This window comes from Argentina anserina, chromosome 3 (genome assembly GCF_933775445.1).
Source record: "Argentina anserina chromosome 3, drPotAnse1.1, whole genome shotgun sequence".
Lineage (NCBI taxonomy): Eukaryota > Viridiplantae > Streptophyta > Magnoliopsida > Rosales > Rosaceae > Argentina > Argentina anserina.
The window spans coordinates 13,036,827-13,057,911 of NC_065874.1; the positions used below are offsets into that span (position 1 = coordinate 13,036,827).

At 40.8% G+C, this 21,085-nt stretch overlaps 1 protein-coding gene across 1 annotated transcript; it reads left to right on the forward strand.

The window, feature by feature from the left end:
• The first annotated feature begins 13,031 nt into the window (after positions 1-13,031).
• LOC126788076 (cyclic nucleotide-gated ion channel 4) lies at positions 13,032-19,357 on the forward strand. The gene is made up of 7 exons (XM_050514038.1): positions 13,032-13,714; positions 16,155-16,367; positions 16,744-17,057; positions 17,207-17,315; positions 17,466-17,702; positions 18,499-18,585; positions 18,662-19,357. The coding sequence occupies exons 1-7, from the start codon at positions 13,103-13,105 to the stop codon at positions 19,181-19,183; spliced, it is 2,094 nt and encodes a 697-aa protein (XP_050369995.1). The 5' UTR covers positions 13,032-13,102; the 3' UTR covers positions 19,184-19,357.
• The last annotated feature ends 1,728 nt before the right edge of the window (positions 19,358-21,085 follow it).

The window sequence follows — 21,085 nt, forward strand, 5'->3', positions numbered from 1 at the left end:
GGGAGTCTGTCCAGGTAGTTATATGTCCATATTTCACATTGCATTTCATTCAAAATCCCCGAAGGTGCTAATAAGAGGTCAGCAATGGATTTATCGATGGCGAGGGACTTGGAGGCAAAATAAAAGCAAAACTGATCGAGAAAGGTGATAAATGATAATTGATGAGCAAGCAAACAAAAACGACGAAGCTGCATGGAACCTTACTTCTTCGAACTTATGTGTGCGAAGTGAATATGACCCACGCCTTCCTCCTCCTCATATGAGTCTCTTTCTCTGCTTCTTTGCCCCACTTCATTTCAGCTATACCAAGCTCGCTACGTGCCTCTATGTCGAATCCCGCACTCCTCTCTCTTTGATTTCCTAAACTACCCTTTACCCTATTGTTACAGTTACTATCAGTGAGGTTAATTTCTCCAACGCTTTCAAACTTCTGCATCCATCGATCGCACAACATGTTTAGAAATTAAATGGCGCCTAACATATCCAAATCAAGTTGGGAGCTGAAATTCTCTGCCAAGAAGATCGATGTACGTACGTACGTACGTATCAGGTTTGCAGGTACACAAATTAGCAAAATAAGTTCGATCTCCAAATAGCTACGGAATTAGACGATCATGTTGGCATCCCAATAACAAAGCCAGCCAAGCGTTGCCGTAATGCAACGAATCTATGTTTAAGGAAGAACCAATACTTTGCTTCCTAGTGGATGCCCAAGCCATGAAATTACCTGATGAGGAAAGTATTTAGCCATAAGCACCCGTAGTGAGTCGTAAATACACCGTTGGGACTATCCGATCCGTATACTGTATGTGAATATAACTTAATTTAAGGGGTGGTGAGTTATAGAGAGCTCATTTATATACTTGCACATAATTATATATATACTTGATCCGACTTGATAATCTGTATCATAATAAGTTGTGTTTACATAGCTTTAAAATTATATTTGCGTTTCCCTTCGGGGACATCCGATAAAACTCTAAAATACGCACATTGTTCCTGGAGAATTACTATTCTACCTTTGTGTGTGTCTTAGCCTAATAGGTTTCCTATTAAGAGATAGATTAGCATCTCCGTAATAGATTAGGACTCAGAATCCTACGGGATTGTGGTTTTGTAAATGCCTATATATTGGCCACCATATTATTCAATAATACACAATTATTTCATCATGCATCACGTTATCAGCACTTTGCCCTAAAACCCTGAACTTTTAGAACCCTAAATTTTTTTTTCTCTCTCTTCTCCTCTGCCGGCCGCCGTCGATTCCAAGCTCCGGCATCTCCTCGCCGGCGCACCCCCTGCAGCCGCCGCATCGCTGCCCCTGCAACCCCCCCCCCCCCCCGCAGCCCCGCACGCAGCCCCTGCAGCCAGCCCCTGCACGCTGCCCCTGCACGCAGCACCGCAGGGTCTCCTCCGCATTCGCTCCGCAAAAACATCTTTTTGCCCCGCAAGTCCCCGCATCAAAGCATTCAAAATTGCTCCTCCCGCATATTCACGCAAGAGACGTGAAATTCACAAGCAAGGACTTCGCTCAAAAGTAGCTACTTCCGTATACTACAAACCTTCAAAGGTAAATTTTCATAAACGTTCCCGCTTTTGAACATATAGATATATTATATCGGGCGCTATTAGCCTTCTTCTTGTCTAAATTCCGGCCTTTCTTATAACGCCGATGAGACTATAGAGGGATGGGTTTCCCCTCTTGGTCGATGTTTTCTGTGTGACGGTCCTAGGGGAGTCACGATTGTTTTGAAAGGGAAGTTAATCGATTTTCGTGTGGTCGCCTGAGTGCACCGCTGTTTTGAGTGCGATCATGAGTATCGCCGCTTGCATCGATTTTTCTTGTGACCATATACGTCACCCCTTCTAATTCCTATTATACTTGAATCTAATCGATTCCGTATTCGTTTTGTAGATGTCATCGCCATCTCGACCGGAATTTGCCCTTCTTGATCTAGAAGGAAAGGAATACCACCGCTGGGTTTCCGACATGGAACTCGCTTTCGAGAGCCGAGGGATCGAAGGCATGTTTGCCGACCCTCCTGCTGATTTCCCACCCATGGCTAAGACTCAGACTCTCATCTTCATGAGACGTCACATCCATGCAACTCTCAAGAGGCAATACTTGAACGTAAAAGATCCTAAAGAATTATGGGAAAAACTACGCTTGTGGTACAACAACGTTCATAATAAGCTTCTTCCTAAATTGACCGTTAGATGGGATAACATCCGTCTATTAGACTATAAGAGAGTGGATGATTTCAATCAGGATATGCTATGCTTGCAATCCGATCTTGGCACCGTTGGTGTCATCAAGACCGACCTAGATCTTCTCAATAAGACATTGGACACGTTTCCAATCAACTATGAGGTTCAAGCTCATACGTACCGCACTCATGTAGAGGAAGGGAACATCCGGTCTTTTGCCGACTTAATGGCACTCTTGGCTAAGAAGGAGAGACATTCTGAGATTCTTCTCAACAACAACAATAGACCTGTTGGCACTAAAAGAATTTCTACGCCACAATCTAACTATGGGAAAGCTCCTAAGCAAAAGAATCAATCAAGAAACGCTCCATATCAGCACCAAAGTAACAACTCTCGTGGTGGGAGGCAACAAGGCCGATCTCGGCCTCGGTCCAATACTTGGACCCGTGATGGTGGCGGCGCCGCACCCTCTGGGGGAGGCCGTCCCCGTCCCAAAATTCAAGGAGGCCGTGCGCCTCCTCATGCCTCCACTTCCGGTAATGGCAAGTCTCCATGCTTCAAATGTGGCTCCTTTAAGCACTTTAATCGCGATTGTCGCGCTAACAAAGAGATGATCAAGGCTTACTCCGCCTACAAGAAGTTTCTACAACCCGAATCGAATCATGTGGATGAGGACCATGAGATCGAGACTCACCATATCTCCATGAAGCCCGAGCCCCTTGCTTCTAAGGCTAGGCCTCCAGTTGCTACCATGGATACTCCCGACTTTGATTAGTCGTTTTAGCTTCTTTAGTTTTATGATTCAAGTATTGTTATGGCCGACCGCCATTGTTATTTTCATTGACTTTGTAATAGTCTTTTGATTTTGGAATTAGAAATTCATGTGTGATGTATTAAAGATTGGCATTCAATAAAATTTCTCAATTCTTGCTTACAAGACGATCTCTTTGAGAATTTTATTTACCCGACACTTAGCATGATGATCAACGTGTGCAACTCACGTGGTTTTTAAATTGGACGCTTTTGGGTTACATGGGACCCCAATAGCACTATATTGTGAATTTGGAACTTAAAATTTGGAAAACGAACCTCGGAACGTCGAAACACGACGTCGTTTTGCCCTTGGCCGGACCCGGACACTGTTCCAGCGTTTCCGGCACGTTTTGCCGGCGTATTCGCCATCTTTCGGCCATTTTCCGCGTTTCCGGCACCGCCACCCGGTTCTTGCCGGCGTCCCCTGTCGGACCTGAAGTTCCGGCCTCCATACCGGCCAGTTCCGACCGCCGCCGGCCAGTTTTCCGGCAATCGGTGCCGCCGGTTTTCCAACGAGTTTTTTCGACGATTTTTTTTCCGTCGTTTCTCGTCATTTTTCCGGCATATTGCAGCAGTCTCTGCTGCCACGTTTTCTTCGTCCAAAATTCACCCGGTTTTGAGTTCTTTTGACATAGTTTTCCGGTTCGTTTTTCCGGTTTTTCTCCAAGTCCGTTATATGCACTCACCGGTACTCTTTGTGTGCGTTTTCCACACCATTTTTGGATGGTTTCTACCACCCTAGTTTACTGTTTGGTATTTCACTGCTTCAATACCATGATTTCGAACTCTTTAGTTGAAGAATGTAGTACTATTGCCATGTGATACATTCGATGGGATCGACCTTTGTTCCGATTCCCATTCTTACAATATCCTACGGCGTATTGTATAGAATTGTTCCCGTGTCGCTGACTCTCTTAATTGTCATTTTGTAGATGTCCCGCGGTGAAATCGAATGTCTAGCTGATTGCGGAACCACCCACACTGTCCTACGGCACAGACAGTTGTTCATGGATCTAGTGTTTTGGATTTCTTTGATGACTACAATGATTGGCTCGAAATCCATCATTCAAGGAAGAGGCACAACTTCTTTCATGTTGCCTAATGGTACGACTCTTAACGTCGTAGACGCTCTTTATGCGCCGAAGTCTCCCCGCACCTTGCTAAGTTTTAAGGACATACGTGCCAATGGTTTTCACCTTGATACTTATGTTGAGAATGGAGAGGAATATCTTTGTGTTACCTCTGAGAAAGCAGGCCATCGCCGCATCTTAGAGAAGATGAAGAGTCTTGGGAATGGTTGTATCTTACTTCCATTCGGATCTTTGCATCATATGCGGTTGAACGCAACTTTTGTGATTCAGACTCTTATATGCTTTGGCATGCCCGTCTCGGGCACCCTGGACGTGATATGATGATTAGAATTCTTAAGAATTCACATGGTCATCCATTTTTCAAGTCCCGGAAGCGATTGGAGGATCACCTCACCCGTGCTCCGCACGGTGAGGCCGTGCCTACCCATGCACCGCATGGTGTGGCCGAGCATGCCTCACTCGGCAGCTCCACGGCTTTCATGCCGTCAATGGCGGCATCCCCTCCTTCACAGGAGCTTGTGATGCCTCCCGTGCTTTCAAATGCCTCCATGGCAATTTCTGATGCCCATCGCTCGTTTTGCAAGCTTGTTCTCTTGCTAAATTTCAAGGAAGTCCTTCTTTTGCTAAGGCTTCAACCGAGAACATTCCATTCTTACAACGTATCCAATGTGACATTTGTGGACCTATTCAACCAGAATGCGGACCTTTTCGATATTTTATGGTATTGGTTGATGCATCGACGCGTTGGTCACACGTCGTTTTGCTATCCACAAGGAATGCTGCATTTGCCAAGTTATTAGCTGAGATCATCAAACTTCGGGCTCACCACCCCGATTATCCTATCAAATCCATTCGTTTGGATAATGCTGGAGAATTCACCTCCAAAACTTTTGATGATTACTGCATGTCTATTGGGATCGAAGTTGAACATCCCGTTCCTCATGTTCATTCACAGAACGGTCTAGCAGAGGCTACCATCAAGCGTATTCAGCTTGTTGCTCAGGCAATGGTTATGGGTACTAACCTGCCGGTCTCTGCGTGGGGATATGCAGTGTTGCATGCAGCAACACTCATTCATTTCCGACCCGCGGCTAACGAAGCGTTTAGTGCGTACCAGATGGTAACTGGTTACGAACCCAATATTTCACACTTACGCATCTTTAGTTACGTCGTTTATGTGCCTATTACGCCTCCGCTGCGTACTAAGATGGGTCCTCAGAGACGATTAGGTATCTATGTTGGCTATAATTCCCCAACGATTGTCCGCTACTTAGAACTAACCACCGAAGATCTCTTTACTGCAAGATTTGCAGATTGTCACTTTGATGAGACATGCTTCCCGTCGTTAGGTTATCGTGCTATTAGGTGACTGACGAAACGAGTGAGGAAATTACTTTCAGGGTCGTCGAAGTTGCACGCATGAAAGAAGGTGAGTAAAATCTCACTTATTTACGAATTGAGTATGTTGATGTGATTTGTACAAATAATGAGTAGATTATTGTACGTGGTGTGACGTTGAGAATTGTTAAAACGTTTTGTCTTCGGACGTGTTTATGAAATATGACATGTATATGATATAATGGATTATATATATATTGTATAAATGGTAAATAAGTACATATATATATAGTTTGCTATATTATATACTGTTAGGATTTCATTTGTGATAAATGATCACGGTGGTGATGAGGATTATATGTTGAGCATATTGATGCGATTGGTACAATAATGAGTAGATTATTGTACGTGGTTTCGACGTGGAGAATTGTTAAAACGTTTTGTCTTCGGACGTGTTTATGAAATATGACATGTATATAATAAAGTGGATTATATATATTGTATAAATGGTAAATATGTACATATATATATATATGTAGTTTGCTATATTATATACTGTTAGGATTTCGGTTGTGAATTATGATCACAGTGGTGATGAGAATTATATATTGAGTGTGTGATGAAATTTGTACAATAATGAGTAGATTATTGTACGTGTTTATGTCTTCGGACCAGTCTTCGGACGTGTGTGGCATGTCGGAACCTAGCCTTTGGCCGGGCGAAAGTTACGATATAGTTAGAGCTCGAGATGGGAATGTTATCATTCCAAATGAACGTTAGGAATTGACGTGGTGTGTCCCCACTATGTCTCATTATGATCCCCGCACTGCTTAAAGTGAGTTAGAAGTGCAACGCATTATCGACCTCTAGAAAGTCGCGGATTCGATGCCCGATGGCTTTGTAGATATTGCTAAAGTGACGAGATCAAACATACCCGCTGCGAACGTACCGGCACGGTTGGATGTCCCAAAATACGGGCGTGGAAGACAAGCTCCTGGACCTAGCAACGTTGGCACCGCCCCTGACAGTGGGACGGAGGCCGGCGGCGGCACCACCGTACGCCGTGGTGTTGCCGGCGCCCCTTGTGGCGACGATGCCGAGATGGCCCGGCATGGAGCAGCTTCGGCCTCGGCTCCTCAAAGAAAAAGGGGGAGACCGATAAACTCTAGGGATTCAAAACCTAGAAAGAAGCGAACGACTAAGGCACAGCGCATCATCAACGATGAATCACCATCGTATGAAGTTGTCTCTGATTACAGCTATGTCCATGAATCAACTCAAGTGTTACCGTGGGACGCTATGGAACCTTGTTTGATGCCAGAGAACAACGAAATCTCAGTGAACTACACAAGTGAGCAGTCGGTCCGAAACCGAGCCACTACATGCATTGATGACGTTTCGCTTATTCCGTCGCATATGAGATCATATCTGAAGATGACGTTGAACCTCGCTCTGTAGCTGAATGCGAACGTAGAGCAGATTGGCCAAAGTGGAAGGAAGCAATCCAGGTAGAACTTGACTCATTAGCGAAGCGAGAAGTCTTCGGAAAGGTTGAATTGACTCCAAGAGATGTCAAACCTGTTGGACATAAATGGGTCTTCGTTCGTAAGCGTAATGAGATGAACGAGATCGTGCGCTATAAGGCAAGACTCGTGGCGCAAGGATTCTCACAACGACCTGGTATTGACTATGAAGAGACTTATTCTCCTGTTATGGACATCATTACCTTCCGCTACCTTATTAGTCTGGTAGTGTCCGAAAGACTAAACATGTAGCTTATGGATGTGGTCACAGCTTATCTCTATGGGGATCTTGACGCAGAGATATACATGAAAGCTCCAGAGGGACTACCTTTACCTCCATCAAGTGCCTCCAAACCACGGAGTGCTCATGCAGTCAGATTACGTCGTTCATTGTACGGGTTAAAGCAATCAGGAAGAATGTGGTACAATCGGTTGCATCAATACTTGGTGAGAAGGGGTTACAAGAATGATGAACTATGCCCATGCGTGTTCATACGAAAGACAAATTCTGGATTCGTCATCGTTGTGGTCTACGTTGATGACATGAACATAATCGGTACTCTTGATAAGATTGAAGAGACCGTATTTTAATTGAAATCGGAATTTGAGATGAAAGACCTAGGGATGACGAAATTCTATCTCGGCCTTGAGCTTGTGCATATGGCCGACGACATCTTAGTGCATCAGTCAAATTACACGCAGAAGATGCTTCGACGTTTCAATATGAATCTATGCAGTCAATTGTCTACTCCCATGGTCGTCCGAAGTCCTTCCGTCCTAAAGAGGATGATGAAGAAGTTCTTGGTCTTGAAGTTCCATACCTTAGTGTGATTGGGGCACTATTGTATCTTGCTCAATGCACTAGACCGGACATATCTTTCGCAGTGAACTTATTAGCTAGATTTAGCTCCGCGCCTACGCTACGTCATTGGAATGGAATCAAGCATTTGTTTCGATACTTGAAAGGTTCCCTTGACATGGGATTGTTCTACCCCTATTGCAGAGAGAACACCGCCACAGTATCTCCCCACACTACCGCCGTCGCCGACCCCGGCCTTGCCGCCGTACGCCGCAGCGACGCCGCCGGCCGCCATGGCGTGGAGACCGTGCGCGGTGCCGAGAGCAGCAACCGGTCCCGTGCAGCTCTTTCCCCCGATGCAAAGACTCCAAACAACTTGTTAGTTGGTTATGCCGACGCAGGGTACCTCTCTGACCCTCACAAGGCTCGTTCTCAAACCGGTTATGTGTTCACCATTGGGAATACGGCGATATCTTGGAGATCCACAAAGCAAATTCTTATTGTTACTTCTTCGAATCACGCGGAGATCATCGCTCTCCATGAAGCAGTTAAAGAATGTGTTTGGCTACGATCACTTATTCGCCATATTCGTGATTCTTGTGGATTAGTCTCTACAACTGATCAACCTACGTGCATTTATGAAGATAATGCTGCTTGCATAGAGCAGACAAAGTTAGGTTTTATCAAGGGAGACAACACCAAGCATATTTCGCCTAAGTTCTTCTACAACGTTCAACAACAGAAGTTCTTGAATGTTCAGATCAATCAATTGAGTTCAGAATCCAATGTTGCGGATTTGTTCACCAAGTCTTTGCCTAAATCTACTTTTGTGAAACATGTGAAGAGCATTGGCACGCGTCGTTTATCGGAACACTAGAGTTTGGTAGACTTCAGGGGGAGTCTACATCACATGTTAAGATCCTTAAGTAGTTGGTGCGTTGTGCTCTTTTTCCCTTCGATCAAGCTTTTGTTTTACCCGAGAGGTTTTTGTTTTGCTTGACAAGGTTTTTACCGAGGCAACGTTGTGCGCCATGCAACCTAGGCATGCGACACAAGGGGGAGTGTTCTGGGAGAATTACTATTCTACCATTGTGTGTGTCTTAGCCTAATAGGTTTCCCATTAGGAGATAGATTAGTATCTCCGTAATATATTAGGACTCCGAATCCTACGGGATTGTTTTTTTTTGTAAATGCCTATATATAGGCCACCATATCATTCAATAATACACAATTATTTCATCCTGCATCACACATAATTTTATGTAGGGAACAATGGAGGCCAATTATGGAGCAAACGTCCGCACGGTGCGGATTTGTATGTTCCAGCATCCGGCGACGCACAATGACGGTGTGGATGATGCCGACCGTGCTCCCCCCTCCCGATGCTCCTATTTATGCCGACCGGAGCTCCATCGCCGGCCACGACGGTCAGAATCTGCAAATTTTCAGAAAATTTTAAGTATGTGGGAAATTTACAGATTCTGGTCACCGTGGGCTGTGATGGAGCTTCGGCCGACGCAGATAAGAGCGCCAGGAAAGGAGATCACGGTCGGCACTATCCGCGCCGTTATTGTGTGTCGCCTGTCGCCAGAATCACCGACGCAATGCAGAAATCTGCTCTCGATCCTCCCTAGGGAACAATGAGCATAAGCTTTGATTTATACTTAATGTTGAAAAGATTTAAAAATGAGAACCTTGCATTAGCATGTGGATATGTGATTTGTTCACTGTTAGAAGCCAAAGTGTGGAAAATGCACGCATACCGATAAGCTACGAGGAAATGTGGCTTAGGTTTTTTGGGGAATATGGTAGCTGGATGAGCTATTCCTCTCGAGGGACTGCTTTCGGTGGAGCATGCAGAAATCCTAGATTGAATTGCCATTAGTTTTAACTTTTATCATTGACCAAGGTTTTAACATGGTTGGGACTTGTGATATAAATTTTTTTTTTTTTTGCATATCGGCTTGTGCGTGCAATGATGACTACCCCTAATGTGTTGCTTGATACTATAGGCCGGTTTCCTTATAATTAATTTGCTTGTTTTAGATAGTTACAGTACAACATCCTTTATGATTTCGTTACATAGATAGGTATTACATACATCACAATGTGTCTCCTTACCAAAGTTAATCGTTTTGCAATTTGGTGTTGTTAGTGTGATTGTTGTAACATATCATATTATATTGGTTAAAATTTGAGATGAGCGAAAGAAATTAGATTACCTAAACTCATTCAATATGAGAGGGGTGGTAGATTGAGTTATCTATTTAACAATTTCTATTCAACATCTAAAAGAAAAACAAAATGTAGATGAAAGGACAGATTACAAAGTTGGAACAAAAAAATCAACTTGAATTGAGCTGCTTCAAAATTAATCCAAAATCTAAATAAATTAAAGACAAAAGGCATCAACACCTAACATTTTTGGGATCCCAAAACTTTTCTATAATAACCCGATTTTCGGAGTTAATTTGTAAGGATTCTGTGATATTTTTAAAACTTGTTAAGTCATTAAATTGTGTATTTTTTTTCGTTTTATGACTATGTCAAAACGAAACGGAACCGCGACGCGAGAATCGACTTTTACTCCGTCGCTCGTTTCCGAAAACTTCATTCACGAAAGTTGTAGAGCTCGTTGGTACGAATTCGTGGACACGTCACGCGTTCTAATCAGACGTCGTACATGAAGTTATTAACGACAGAAGTTAGTTTCCGATTTTAGAAGAGGGTATAAAAATGGAATTTTGGGATTAGGGTTTCCATTTTCGGAAACCCCTCACCCGCCTCCCCCTCTTTCTCTCTCTTCTCTCTCTCTCTCCCCGATCTCTCTCTTACATAGAAAACAGCGCCGGCGATCTCACCAGCCGGACCACCGTGGCTCTCACCGCCGGCCTCAAGAGCTTCACACGGCCCTCCGCATCAGACCTCGAGCTCGACACGCCTCCCCTCGCCGTCGTGAGCTATCGCGCGACAACCTGAAGCTCTGTGACTTCCTTCGCCGTCCAAGCACGTCGCTGGCGAAACCAGGGCACAAAGACACCACCACCCTCGCCGATCCTTACCACCAAAGCCATCTGCAAGCAAGATTGGAGCGGAATCGCGCCGCCGGTCTCACCCGTCGTGAAATCGACCCCGCCGGTCTCACCCGTCGTGAAATCGACCCCGCCGGTCTCACCCGTCGTGAAATCGACCCCGCCGGCACCTCAAGCTCCTCCGGAGATTCCCGGCCGTCCTAGGGCTTCAAATAGGTATGGTAACACATTTGGATGATTAATAAGAGTGTTTGTGTGTTGTTTGGGAGAATTTTGTAGATGAATTATGGTGAATCGGAGGAGGAGGGGAAAGTCGCACTGTCGCCTTAGGCAGCGCGTGAGGGAAGGTGAGGGGCGTAAGAGGCGGCCTTGGGCCGTGGGAGGGGAGGAAGGAAGGAAACGTTTTGGGCGGCGGTGGGCAAGCCACGCACGCCGGTTTGAGCGGCGCTGCCATTGTGGGGAGGCGCGTGAGCGCCACGCGCCGCCACGGGCGGCGGCGCGTGAATAGTGATTTTTAAACAGTAATTTTTGTAAAAAGTGATTTTGTACAATAATTGTAAAAAATAAATTACGTACAGTAAATGTAAAAGTAATTTACGTACAATAAAATGTAAATGTAATTTACGTACAATAAATGTAAATGTAATTTACGTACAATAAACTGTAAAAATAATTTCTAAAAGGTAAATAAGTGATTTATATTTACTGACAGTATTTACTATTTAGTACATTGATGTACATTAATACGTAAACAATACATATATGAAAAGAAATACGTAGACAATACATATTTGAATACTGATACATGAATAATAATTACGTGAACTGTAATTTCGTAAAAACCAGAAATTGCTGAACAGTAAACCATTATTACTGTTTCGGCATTTGAGGTTTTACGTAACGCTTCTAAAATCACTTTTCATCTATTCTAGGTGATCTACCCTTAGCGGAGATTCATAATTACACTTAAATAAAAAGATTGAACTATGATATGTATATGATATGGTGGGTTGTGTATGTGTATAATTGGTAAAATCGGTACATATATATGGGTTGCTATATTATATAATGTCATATTGCCGTTTGCAAATAAGTTCATTTATAGCATTGATATTTATTTATTTGAGCATGCCACTTTGAATTGTACAATAACATGTGATGATTGTTTTGTACGTGGTATTAACTTGAGTTATGTTAAAACGTTTTTGTTGTCTTCGGACGTGTTGGTATGTCAGAACCTAGCCTTGGCCGGGCGACAGTTACGATACAGTTAGAGCTCTAGTATGTCTGCCGGTGTACTGTCATGAGAGGTAACATATGGGTTACCGGCTTGTGAGTACCCATATTTTTGAGATTTTTGGGTGACAGATGGGTTGCTTAATGCCCGACGGCGTACTGCATGAGTGGTAACGGATGAGTACCTGTGTCTCATGAGTACCCGTATTATAAATGTAATTGGGTAAACAGATGGGTTTCCTGATTTCTCATGAGCACTTATATTTTTAAATATTATTGGACAACTAGATGAGCCGTCCTTTGACTCATGAATACATTTATAATTGGATGTTTCAATATTTATTCTCGTATTACTATGAATGTTATCTTGTTGTTTTACTCATACTAGCTGCAAAGCTTACCGCGGAATCAACGGACAACTCTGAAGACTTCGAAGTTGTCTTATTTCATCTTGTGGTGAGGATTGAGAGGATTTTTATATTTTCATTTGATATAATGTTTGAATTATAAATTTGGTTGGTAATAATCAATTTGACTGAGTTGTACCATGAACTCAGTAATGATCCACTGTGATGATAAAATGATTTCGATTTATTGAGATTAATTTAGAGTTTTTCATGGCTTCAAATTCGAGTTTCATACTTAAAATTTTGGGGCCGTGACATTTTCTTTCTTTGGAAACATGAATTTGTTTTCAACCTGGCTTAATCTGATATATTTTTAGAAGTGAACTCATTCTGATTCACGCCCTGATTCACTTGAAGTCTTGAACAAGGATTTATAGGGATTTGTTCGCCTTTCAGTACTGACATGTCTGATTGAGTACACACTTGTGCAGTTCAGTTAAAGAAATGAGTGGATAATAACTGGAGGGCAATCTGGTCCTTCGAAAAGATTGTCAATTTCCTCTTTCCCTTCAACACCTAACTCAATAAACTCATCACTCTCCTCACCACCTCTCCAATTATTGTGCCTTTCATGAAACAAAAACACATATCTCTGCTGCACTCCTGCTCTGAATAAAAACACCCCCTCCCTTGATCACAAAACATCACCAATATGCCTGTGGAGCAAGAGATTTCCCACTCGTCCCGCATGCACCACTACGCCGACGACAACAGCTCCGACGAAGAAGTAGAGAGAGTATTTGAAGACTATGAAGACGATGACGATGACGACGACGAAGACGCAGAAGAAGATGATGACAACGGCAAAGGGAGTAAATTCTGCATGCTCACCGCGTGCGGCGTCGGCGGTAGCTCTGGCTGCAGGAGACCGGGTTGGTCTCTGGGTCAGGTCCTGGACCCGCGAGCCAAATGGGTTCAGGAATGGAACCGGGCTTTCCTCCTGGTTTGCGCCGTCGGGCTCGTGATCGACCCTCTGTTCTTCTACGCTCTGTCGATCAGTGGGAGATGTATGTGTCTGTATGTGGACGGGTGGTTTGCCATAATGGTGACGGTGCTCCGGTGCATGACGGACGTTCTGCACGTGTGGAACATGTGGCTGCAGCTGAAAATGGCCAAGAGGTACTCCTTCACTGCGATGGTTGGTGGTGGTGAAGGGGCAAACAATGGGCTGCGCGACACCAGTCCTCGCTCTGTGGCGATGAGTTATCTCAAGGGCAAGAAAGGGTTTTTCTTTGACCTCTTTGTTATCCTGCCAATCCCCCAGGTATGAAATTTATTAATTTCCTAATTTTATGACGTACTCAAGCTCATTTATTAATTAGGCTAACACAGCATTCCAATTCCAGCTTCTTCACTTTAATTTCTATATTAACAGTGAGATTTGTTGTTTAACAAGCTTTCTCAGACCAAAACACACCTCATGTTCTTCAATATCTATTTACATATATAGACATTTTCCCTTCCTTCTTTTCCAGTTTTCCCTAAAGCTGTCTGATCTTCCTTTTTTTTTTCTGAAGGAAAAGCTGTATGAGCTTTGATACAAAAGAGAGGATTTGACTCAAAACATTTCACACCAGCTAACTACAGAAAGAATTTCTGTTATTCTTAATTATTCTTAATTTTTATAATAATAGAAAGAAATTTCTATTATTATTTCTGTAGTTGTTTTTCTCCATTTCAAAAAAAAAACTACAGAAAGAATAATAGAAATTAAGTGAATTTTATTATTACTATCCAGTATCCACTAATTAATTATGGTGATTATAAGTTTAATTATAACCGGCCTTCTGATGCCATTTTGATTTTTAATCTCTGTGTTTGGTAGTACTGTGACAAATGGATGCTGTTATTATCACGAAGATCATGGCTATTTTTCCATTTTTTGGCATTATTAAAGAAGTATGCCTGTTTTCTGTTTAAGGTTCTTTATCGTATACTTTGAGATGACAGATACATGACTTCACTTGTTTTCATATGCAAACAAGTGCAGTAACTATCCAGAGACTCATACGCAGGAGAGAGAGAGAGATCGAAATTGAAACATGTGATACATGGTTAATTATGTCCTCTCTTCTCTCAAAGACTCTCTTTGTATTTAGGGGTAGGGGCATACATCAAAATATCGGATATATCGGCTGATATATCGCTAATATTTAGAATCTGATACGATAAGGGCATATCGATCAAAATTTATAGGTCAACGCAGAAATGATGGTCAACGGTCAAATATCGGTCAAATTTTGATTTTTTATTTTTTTCAATTTTTGTTTACTTTTTTAATATTTATTTCTTTTTTTTTTGAAAAACTTATATATATTTTTTCATATATATTTTTTATTTATATATATTTTAAATATATATGATGACTTTTAAGTCTAAATAATCATTCTTAAATACTTATTTTTATTATTAGATGTCGTTCGTGTACTTTAATTGTTACAAAATCAAGTATTTATTTTCTTTAGTTTACTTAGTACCGTTTTTTTAGTTTATTTGATACATATTGAAGTATAATTTTATAAATTTTATTAAAAATAAGCAAATCCGATAAAACCGATATATATCGATATATCCCTGATATATCTCCGATATATCGTTTTACCACTCGACCGATACGATACCGATAAGCGATATTTAGACCATTGGGTAGGGGTAAGGGGTAGAAGACAACACGAACCTGCAATCTTTCTTTGTTCATTTTTCATCGATCTCTAATTTTCTTGTATCTAGGAATAATGGTGAATAGTAGACGACAATATCTATCAAAACTATTGGTTGTATATATGTGGTGCTGGGATTGTCTTCATATATATACTAATTTTACAATTTTTTAGGTAACTAAATTTTACATTTACCCTAACTAAAAGTATTTATAATCTGATAAAATAAGACGCCAAGTAAGATAGACCCAAAAACCATCGTTTACTTGAACTCACCCAATCAAAAATCCCAGGAAAATCAAACTAAGAGAAAACAAACCTACGATAATATTAAGTAGAATTTAGAAACAAGTCTGTTCACAAACTTTAAGCTGTAAATGGATTGAGTTAATATCTCTAAATAGAGACAACCACAAAACTGCAGGATATTTTTCTGTAGTTGTTCCTTTTTTTTTTAGTGGAAGTTCAAAAAAAAGAAGAAGAAAAGATATGATTTTGTTTTTTTGAAAGTAATGAAATGAACGGTATGTATATTATTACATACCAGTTTTTTGTTGTGCAATAATGAGGCTAGGCCAGGTCACCTTTAAATTCTGGTTCACCATGCTAGAACATATTAGTATAAGTGAAGGTTATGAAGCCACCCCACCCATATATATCGTTTATGCTTTACGGACGGACGTCGTTTTCCTTATAATTCGTACGACTAGTACTAATTAGAAAGTCTTTGTTCTTCTTGATTTGCTTTGTCCCTTCTTCGTAATATCTTTCATTAGAGTTTGTCGTTTCTTTGAACAGAATTACACAGAAACAAGCGAATTACCAGCCAATATCGATCAACTTCTTGTTTTGTCTATGATCATTGTAGTTTGTAGAGGAGAGGCATTGTTAATTTAAGAGTTGGGAATAAACTCCGGACAATGAACGTGACTATCTACTTTTACGCTAAGTTCATATATTGTTTACTTTTCCGACGACCGTAGCATATCACTAATTCTTATTCTTTTTTTTTCTTTGCCATTTACAAACATTTGCATTTTGCAGATAGTAATATGGGTGGTGATTCCTACACTATTAGAGAGGGGATCGGTGACAGTGGTGATGACAGTGTTCTTGATGTTCTTTATTCAATATCTTCCGAAAATCTATCACTCAGTTTGCCTCTTGCGGCGAATGCAAAACCTCTCTGGCTACATATTTGGCACCGTTTGGTGGGGAATAGCCCTCAACTTGATTGCATATTTTGTTGCCGCTCATGTAAGTATTCCCTTCTACTCGTCTGAACTAGGTTAAATCCCTCTTCTCAGATATAAAGAAGCTATTGCATCGATCATACGAAGATATGCACATTGTATTTCATGATAGGATTCATCTTCGCACAAGACGACTCAAAATGTTAAAAATGCCCCATATATATATATATATTGTGTGGTAAATGTTCAAAAAGGATAGCTCCTAACTCCTAAGTTAACTCATATATATTCTTTGGTTTCTCTAGTTTGATCTTTAGGGTGATTATAAAGAAGATTGGAACGTGTTTCATAGTTTATTTGCATTGGTTATTTCTTTTTAGGGAAGAAATGGATATGCTTGGAAGAAAAAAACTTACAACAAGATGCAAATATGTTTGCAGGCTGCAGGAGCATGTTGGTACTTGTTAGGAATCCAAAGAGCAGAGAAATGCCTAAAAGAGCAATGCAGGGCAACAGCTGGGTGTGGATTGAGAATATTATCTTGCAAAGATCCATTTTATTATGGAAAAGAAACCAGCTTGAAAGACATAGCAAGAATAGCTTGGGCAAACAACAAACAAGCAAGGTCTACGTGCTTAGATAGTTCTGATCATTACGACTATGGAGCATTTTCATGGACTGTTCAGCTTTTCACAAATACCAGCCGCTTGGAGAAGATACTTTTCCCTATCTTTTGGGGCCTCATGACCCTCAGGTACTCACATTCCTTCCCTTAACAACATATACATAATCACCTAGCTAGACTTACCGTACCCTTGATCACGTTGACATTCATCTACTAGTTCTTTAGTTGCATATTAGCTATTTGATCTAATTATATATATGTATGTTTGGGATCTGCAGCACCTTCGGGAACTTGGAAAGCTCAACGGAATGGTTAGAGGTTGTTTTCAACATAATTGTTTTAACCAGTGGACTCCTTTTGGTCACTATGTTGATCGGAAACATAAAGGTAATCTTCTATCACAAATTTTGATGAAATACCTCAAACAATATGCACGAAAACATTATTGCAGACTGTTTGGGTAGAGAAAACTCCTCTTATTTCGAATTAGTTATATAAGTTGCTTTATTTTTTTGGATGCTATATATTTATGTGCAGGTATTTTTGCATGCAACCACTTCAAAGAAACAAGCGATGCAATTGAAGATGAGAAACATAGAGTGGTGGATGAGGAAGAGGCAGTTGCCTATGGGGTTCAGGCAAAGGGTGCGCAACTACGAGCGTCAGCGATGGGCAGCCATGCGCGGAGTTGATGAATGTGAGATGATCAGGAACCTTCCTGAGGGCCTTAGAAGGGACATCAAGTATCACCTGTGCTTGGACTTGGTTAGACAGGTATGCACAACTTTCAAGGAACAAACTAATTAAGCTTTGCACCCTTTAATTTACTTAATTACACAAATAATACTAGGTCTAGGCCGGCCAGCCTCCATGACCAAAGTTGGAATGAACTGTTGATTGTTGCATGATTTTCTCGATCTGCTTATTTTTTGATTGTTGATATTGCTTATGTCCAAGACTTTCCAATTTCCATTGTTTTAGACTTCTTTTTCAGAGTTTTAAAATACAAGTCCTTCATGGACACTATTCAGTAATTATAGTCTTAAATCGCTGGGGCTCTAAAATGATGTCATATATGCATTTTGGACATATATATACAACGCCAATACCAATACCAATAATGTGCACATTCATTCTATTTGTTGCAAATTCCTTAGAGCATCGCCAACAAATTATGCATTTTGGAGAAAAATTACCAAATTTTCACTCCAATAGCTTCTCCATCACATTCTCCAAAATAGAGAAAGAGATGAAAGATGAGAGATGATTCTCCATATTTACAGGATTTGGCAAAAAAATTGCATAATCAAATATTAAATTCTACACTTTCTCCAACAATTCAAACTTAGATTACAACCAATAAAAAATATGAATAATTTATTTTAAGCTAACAATATAAGAATATATAATACTTTATGGTAATAATTAATGATAAAATTGAATATTTTTCTTATTGTAATAAATGAGAAATCTGCAAAATAAGAAAACTGTTGGAGTTTGAACATGAAATTTTGGAGAAAATATGGAGAGGCTGTTGGAGATGCTCTTACCCTATAGAAGTTTGTTTCAGGTACCATTGTTTCAACATATGGATGATCTGGTTCTTGAGAACATTTGTGATCGCGTCAAGTCTCTTATCTTCCCAAAAGGAGAAACAGTGAGTTCCCACGCGAGCTAATTGAACTTGAAATTTTTACTATATCGATAGTTATATATATATGAATTTGATGTAGATCACAAGAGAGGGAGACCCAGTTCAAAGAATGCTATTTGTAGTGAGAGGACATCTTCAAAGCAGCCAGGTTCTCAGAGATGGTGTTAAAAGTTTCTGCATGTTAGGCCCTGGAAATTTCAGTGGTGACGAGCTCTTGTCATGGTGTCTCAGAAGGCCCTTCATAGAAAGACTGCCACCATCTTCCTCGACACTAATCACTCTCGAGACCACAGAAGCGTTCAGCCTTGAAGCAGAGGATGTCAAATATGTGACGCAACATTTTCGGTACACATTCGTGAACGAAAAGGTCAAGAGAAGTGCAAGGTACTACTCACCAGGTTGGAGGACATGGGCTGCTGTGGCAATTCAATTGGCTTGGAGGAGGTACAAGCATCGCTTAACCTTAACTTCATTGTCATTTATAAGGCCTCGAAGACCTCTGTCGAGATGTTCTTCATTGGGAGAGGACAGGTTGAGACTATACACAGCCTTGTTGACTTCTCCAAAGCCAAGTGATCAAGATGATTTTTTCATCGATTAGCGAGGTAAATCAAGAGATGTATATGCATTTGGATGTTTGCTCTTGTCATCAATGCCTCAGCTTCGGATGAACAAATGGATCGGAACAAAAGAGTCGCCTTTACATTTGAGCGGTAATATATCAGGTAACATAGGATAAATGGACTTGTGAGGATGTAAGGGACATCATATAAGAATAATGAATAGCAATATAACATATTAAATCGATGCATGCTTTAATTTTGATAATTTCCAATGTACGATTGGATCCTCATGAGAGTCCGATTAGATTGCCTTGCCCGAATCCCCGCCCGCCTTGCACGTGTATATTGATTTCTTTGCTTGTCTCATGCATGCTACCTGTTCTGGCCGAAACCCCCGGCCCCGAGATATAATGTTGGTGACTTGGAGTTTAACACAATCCAAACCGGTAAGTATTTATGTCTCCTTACATAACCAGGGTGGATTTACATATATGGCATTATGGCTACAACCTAGCCACTTCTTTTCACAAGAATCATGATTTGATCGAGTAATCCACTGCACTGATAAGAAAGTGAAATGAGTTTGGTTTAAGTTTATATATATATCCATTCTTAGTTGCAAAGGTATGCACTAATGTTTTGGTCCAGATTTCTTTTTTTTCACCACTTTTTGATTAAATTTTCTCATCTCCACCATCTATTATCTAGATAATGTTATATATATCATCTATGCAAAATTTCAGCTAATTTGGTAATTATTAAGTCCCTCAAAATTATGTTTTTCTTCTAAAAATATGAACGGTTTATGTTTAACATAATTCAGTCCGTCCATTGATTTTTCGATTTTGAGGGTCTTAACGATCACCAAATTGGTTTAATTTTTGCAGAGATGGTCTACATAATATTATATAGATACTAGACGGTAGAGATGAGGAAATACGATCGAAAAGTAGTGAAAAATAGAAATCTGTACCAAAACTATTGGTGCAGACCTCCTTAGCTGAGAAAAATCATATATATATATATATATATATATTATATTTCCATTTTGTGATATTGCTGGATTATGATCGTGTATTCCATTAATTGTGCTTCACATTCTCTTTGATCAGTCACAGTATATTCCTATTATTTGGCCATGTAAAATCTTCCAAAAGGCGCGCTATGAGCCTGTGACAAAATGTTAAGCATACCTTCGAAAAATTACATTTAAGTGATTTGACCGGATAGGTGAATCTAAAAGTTCAACCTTAAGAAGATGAGATGTTTCATACTATTGTCTGCACAACTACAGCAGCAGATATAATACAAGAAATTGCGGAAAACCCATAACTAAGGAATTCAAACATCATGGTTTTACCGCCTCTAGGGAAGAACAGTGGTTTGCCTGAGTTTGATCTGGACCTGCAGATCCCTTGAAGAGTAAAACTGATAGGCTTCCAATGCAAAAATAGATGAAACAACCGTGACAATGCGTAACAAATGAACCAAAATCTGTTCCTACAATACACTGCCATCCAGGTCCATACGTACTGTCAAAATTCTGCAAATTAAGTTAAACACGGGCAAATCGATCAATATCCAGCTCTATGAATCGAATTATGTAGGCGTAGATCTAGAACATGCTCGTAATTCTGATATCCACCCTTAAACATTTGAAATAATATCGGTATGGATTAGCTACGTACCTTCTTAATAAAGCGGCCTATCTCAGTGGCTTCAGTAACATCGAAGAAATCTAGGGCTTTTGATGCCAAGTCAACCGCATTCTGCTGCATGTTTTGAAGCATATCAGTCTCAACAATCACTGCCTTGCCTTCTAACATGGTTAAAGAGCTGGAGGCTTTTGCCGATCGAGCTTAACTTTCTTAGAGAGAATTATGGAGGAGATTTTTCTGGACCAGGTTCTGGATAGATAAGTTGTAGTGGTGCAGCTTATG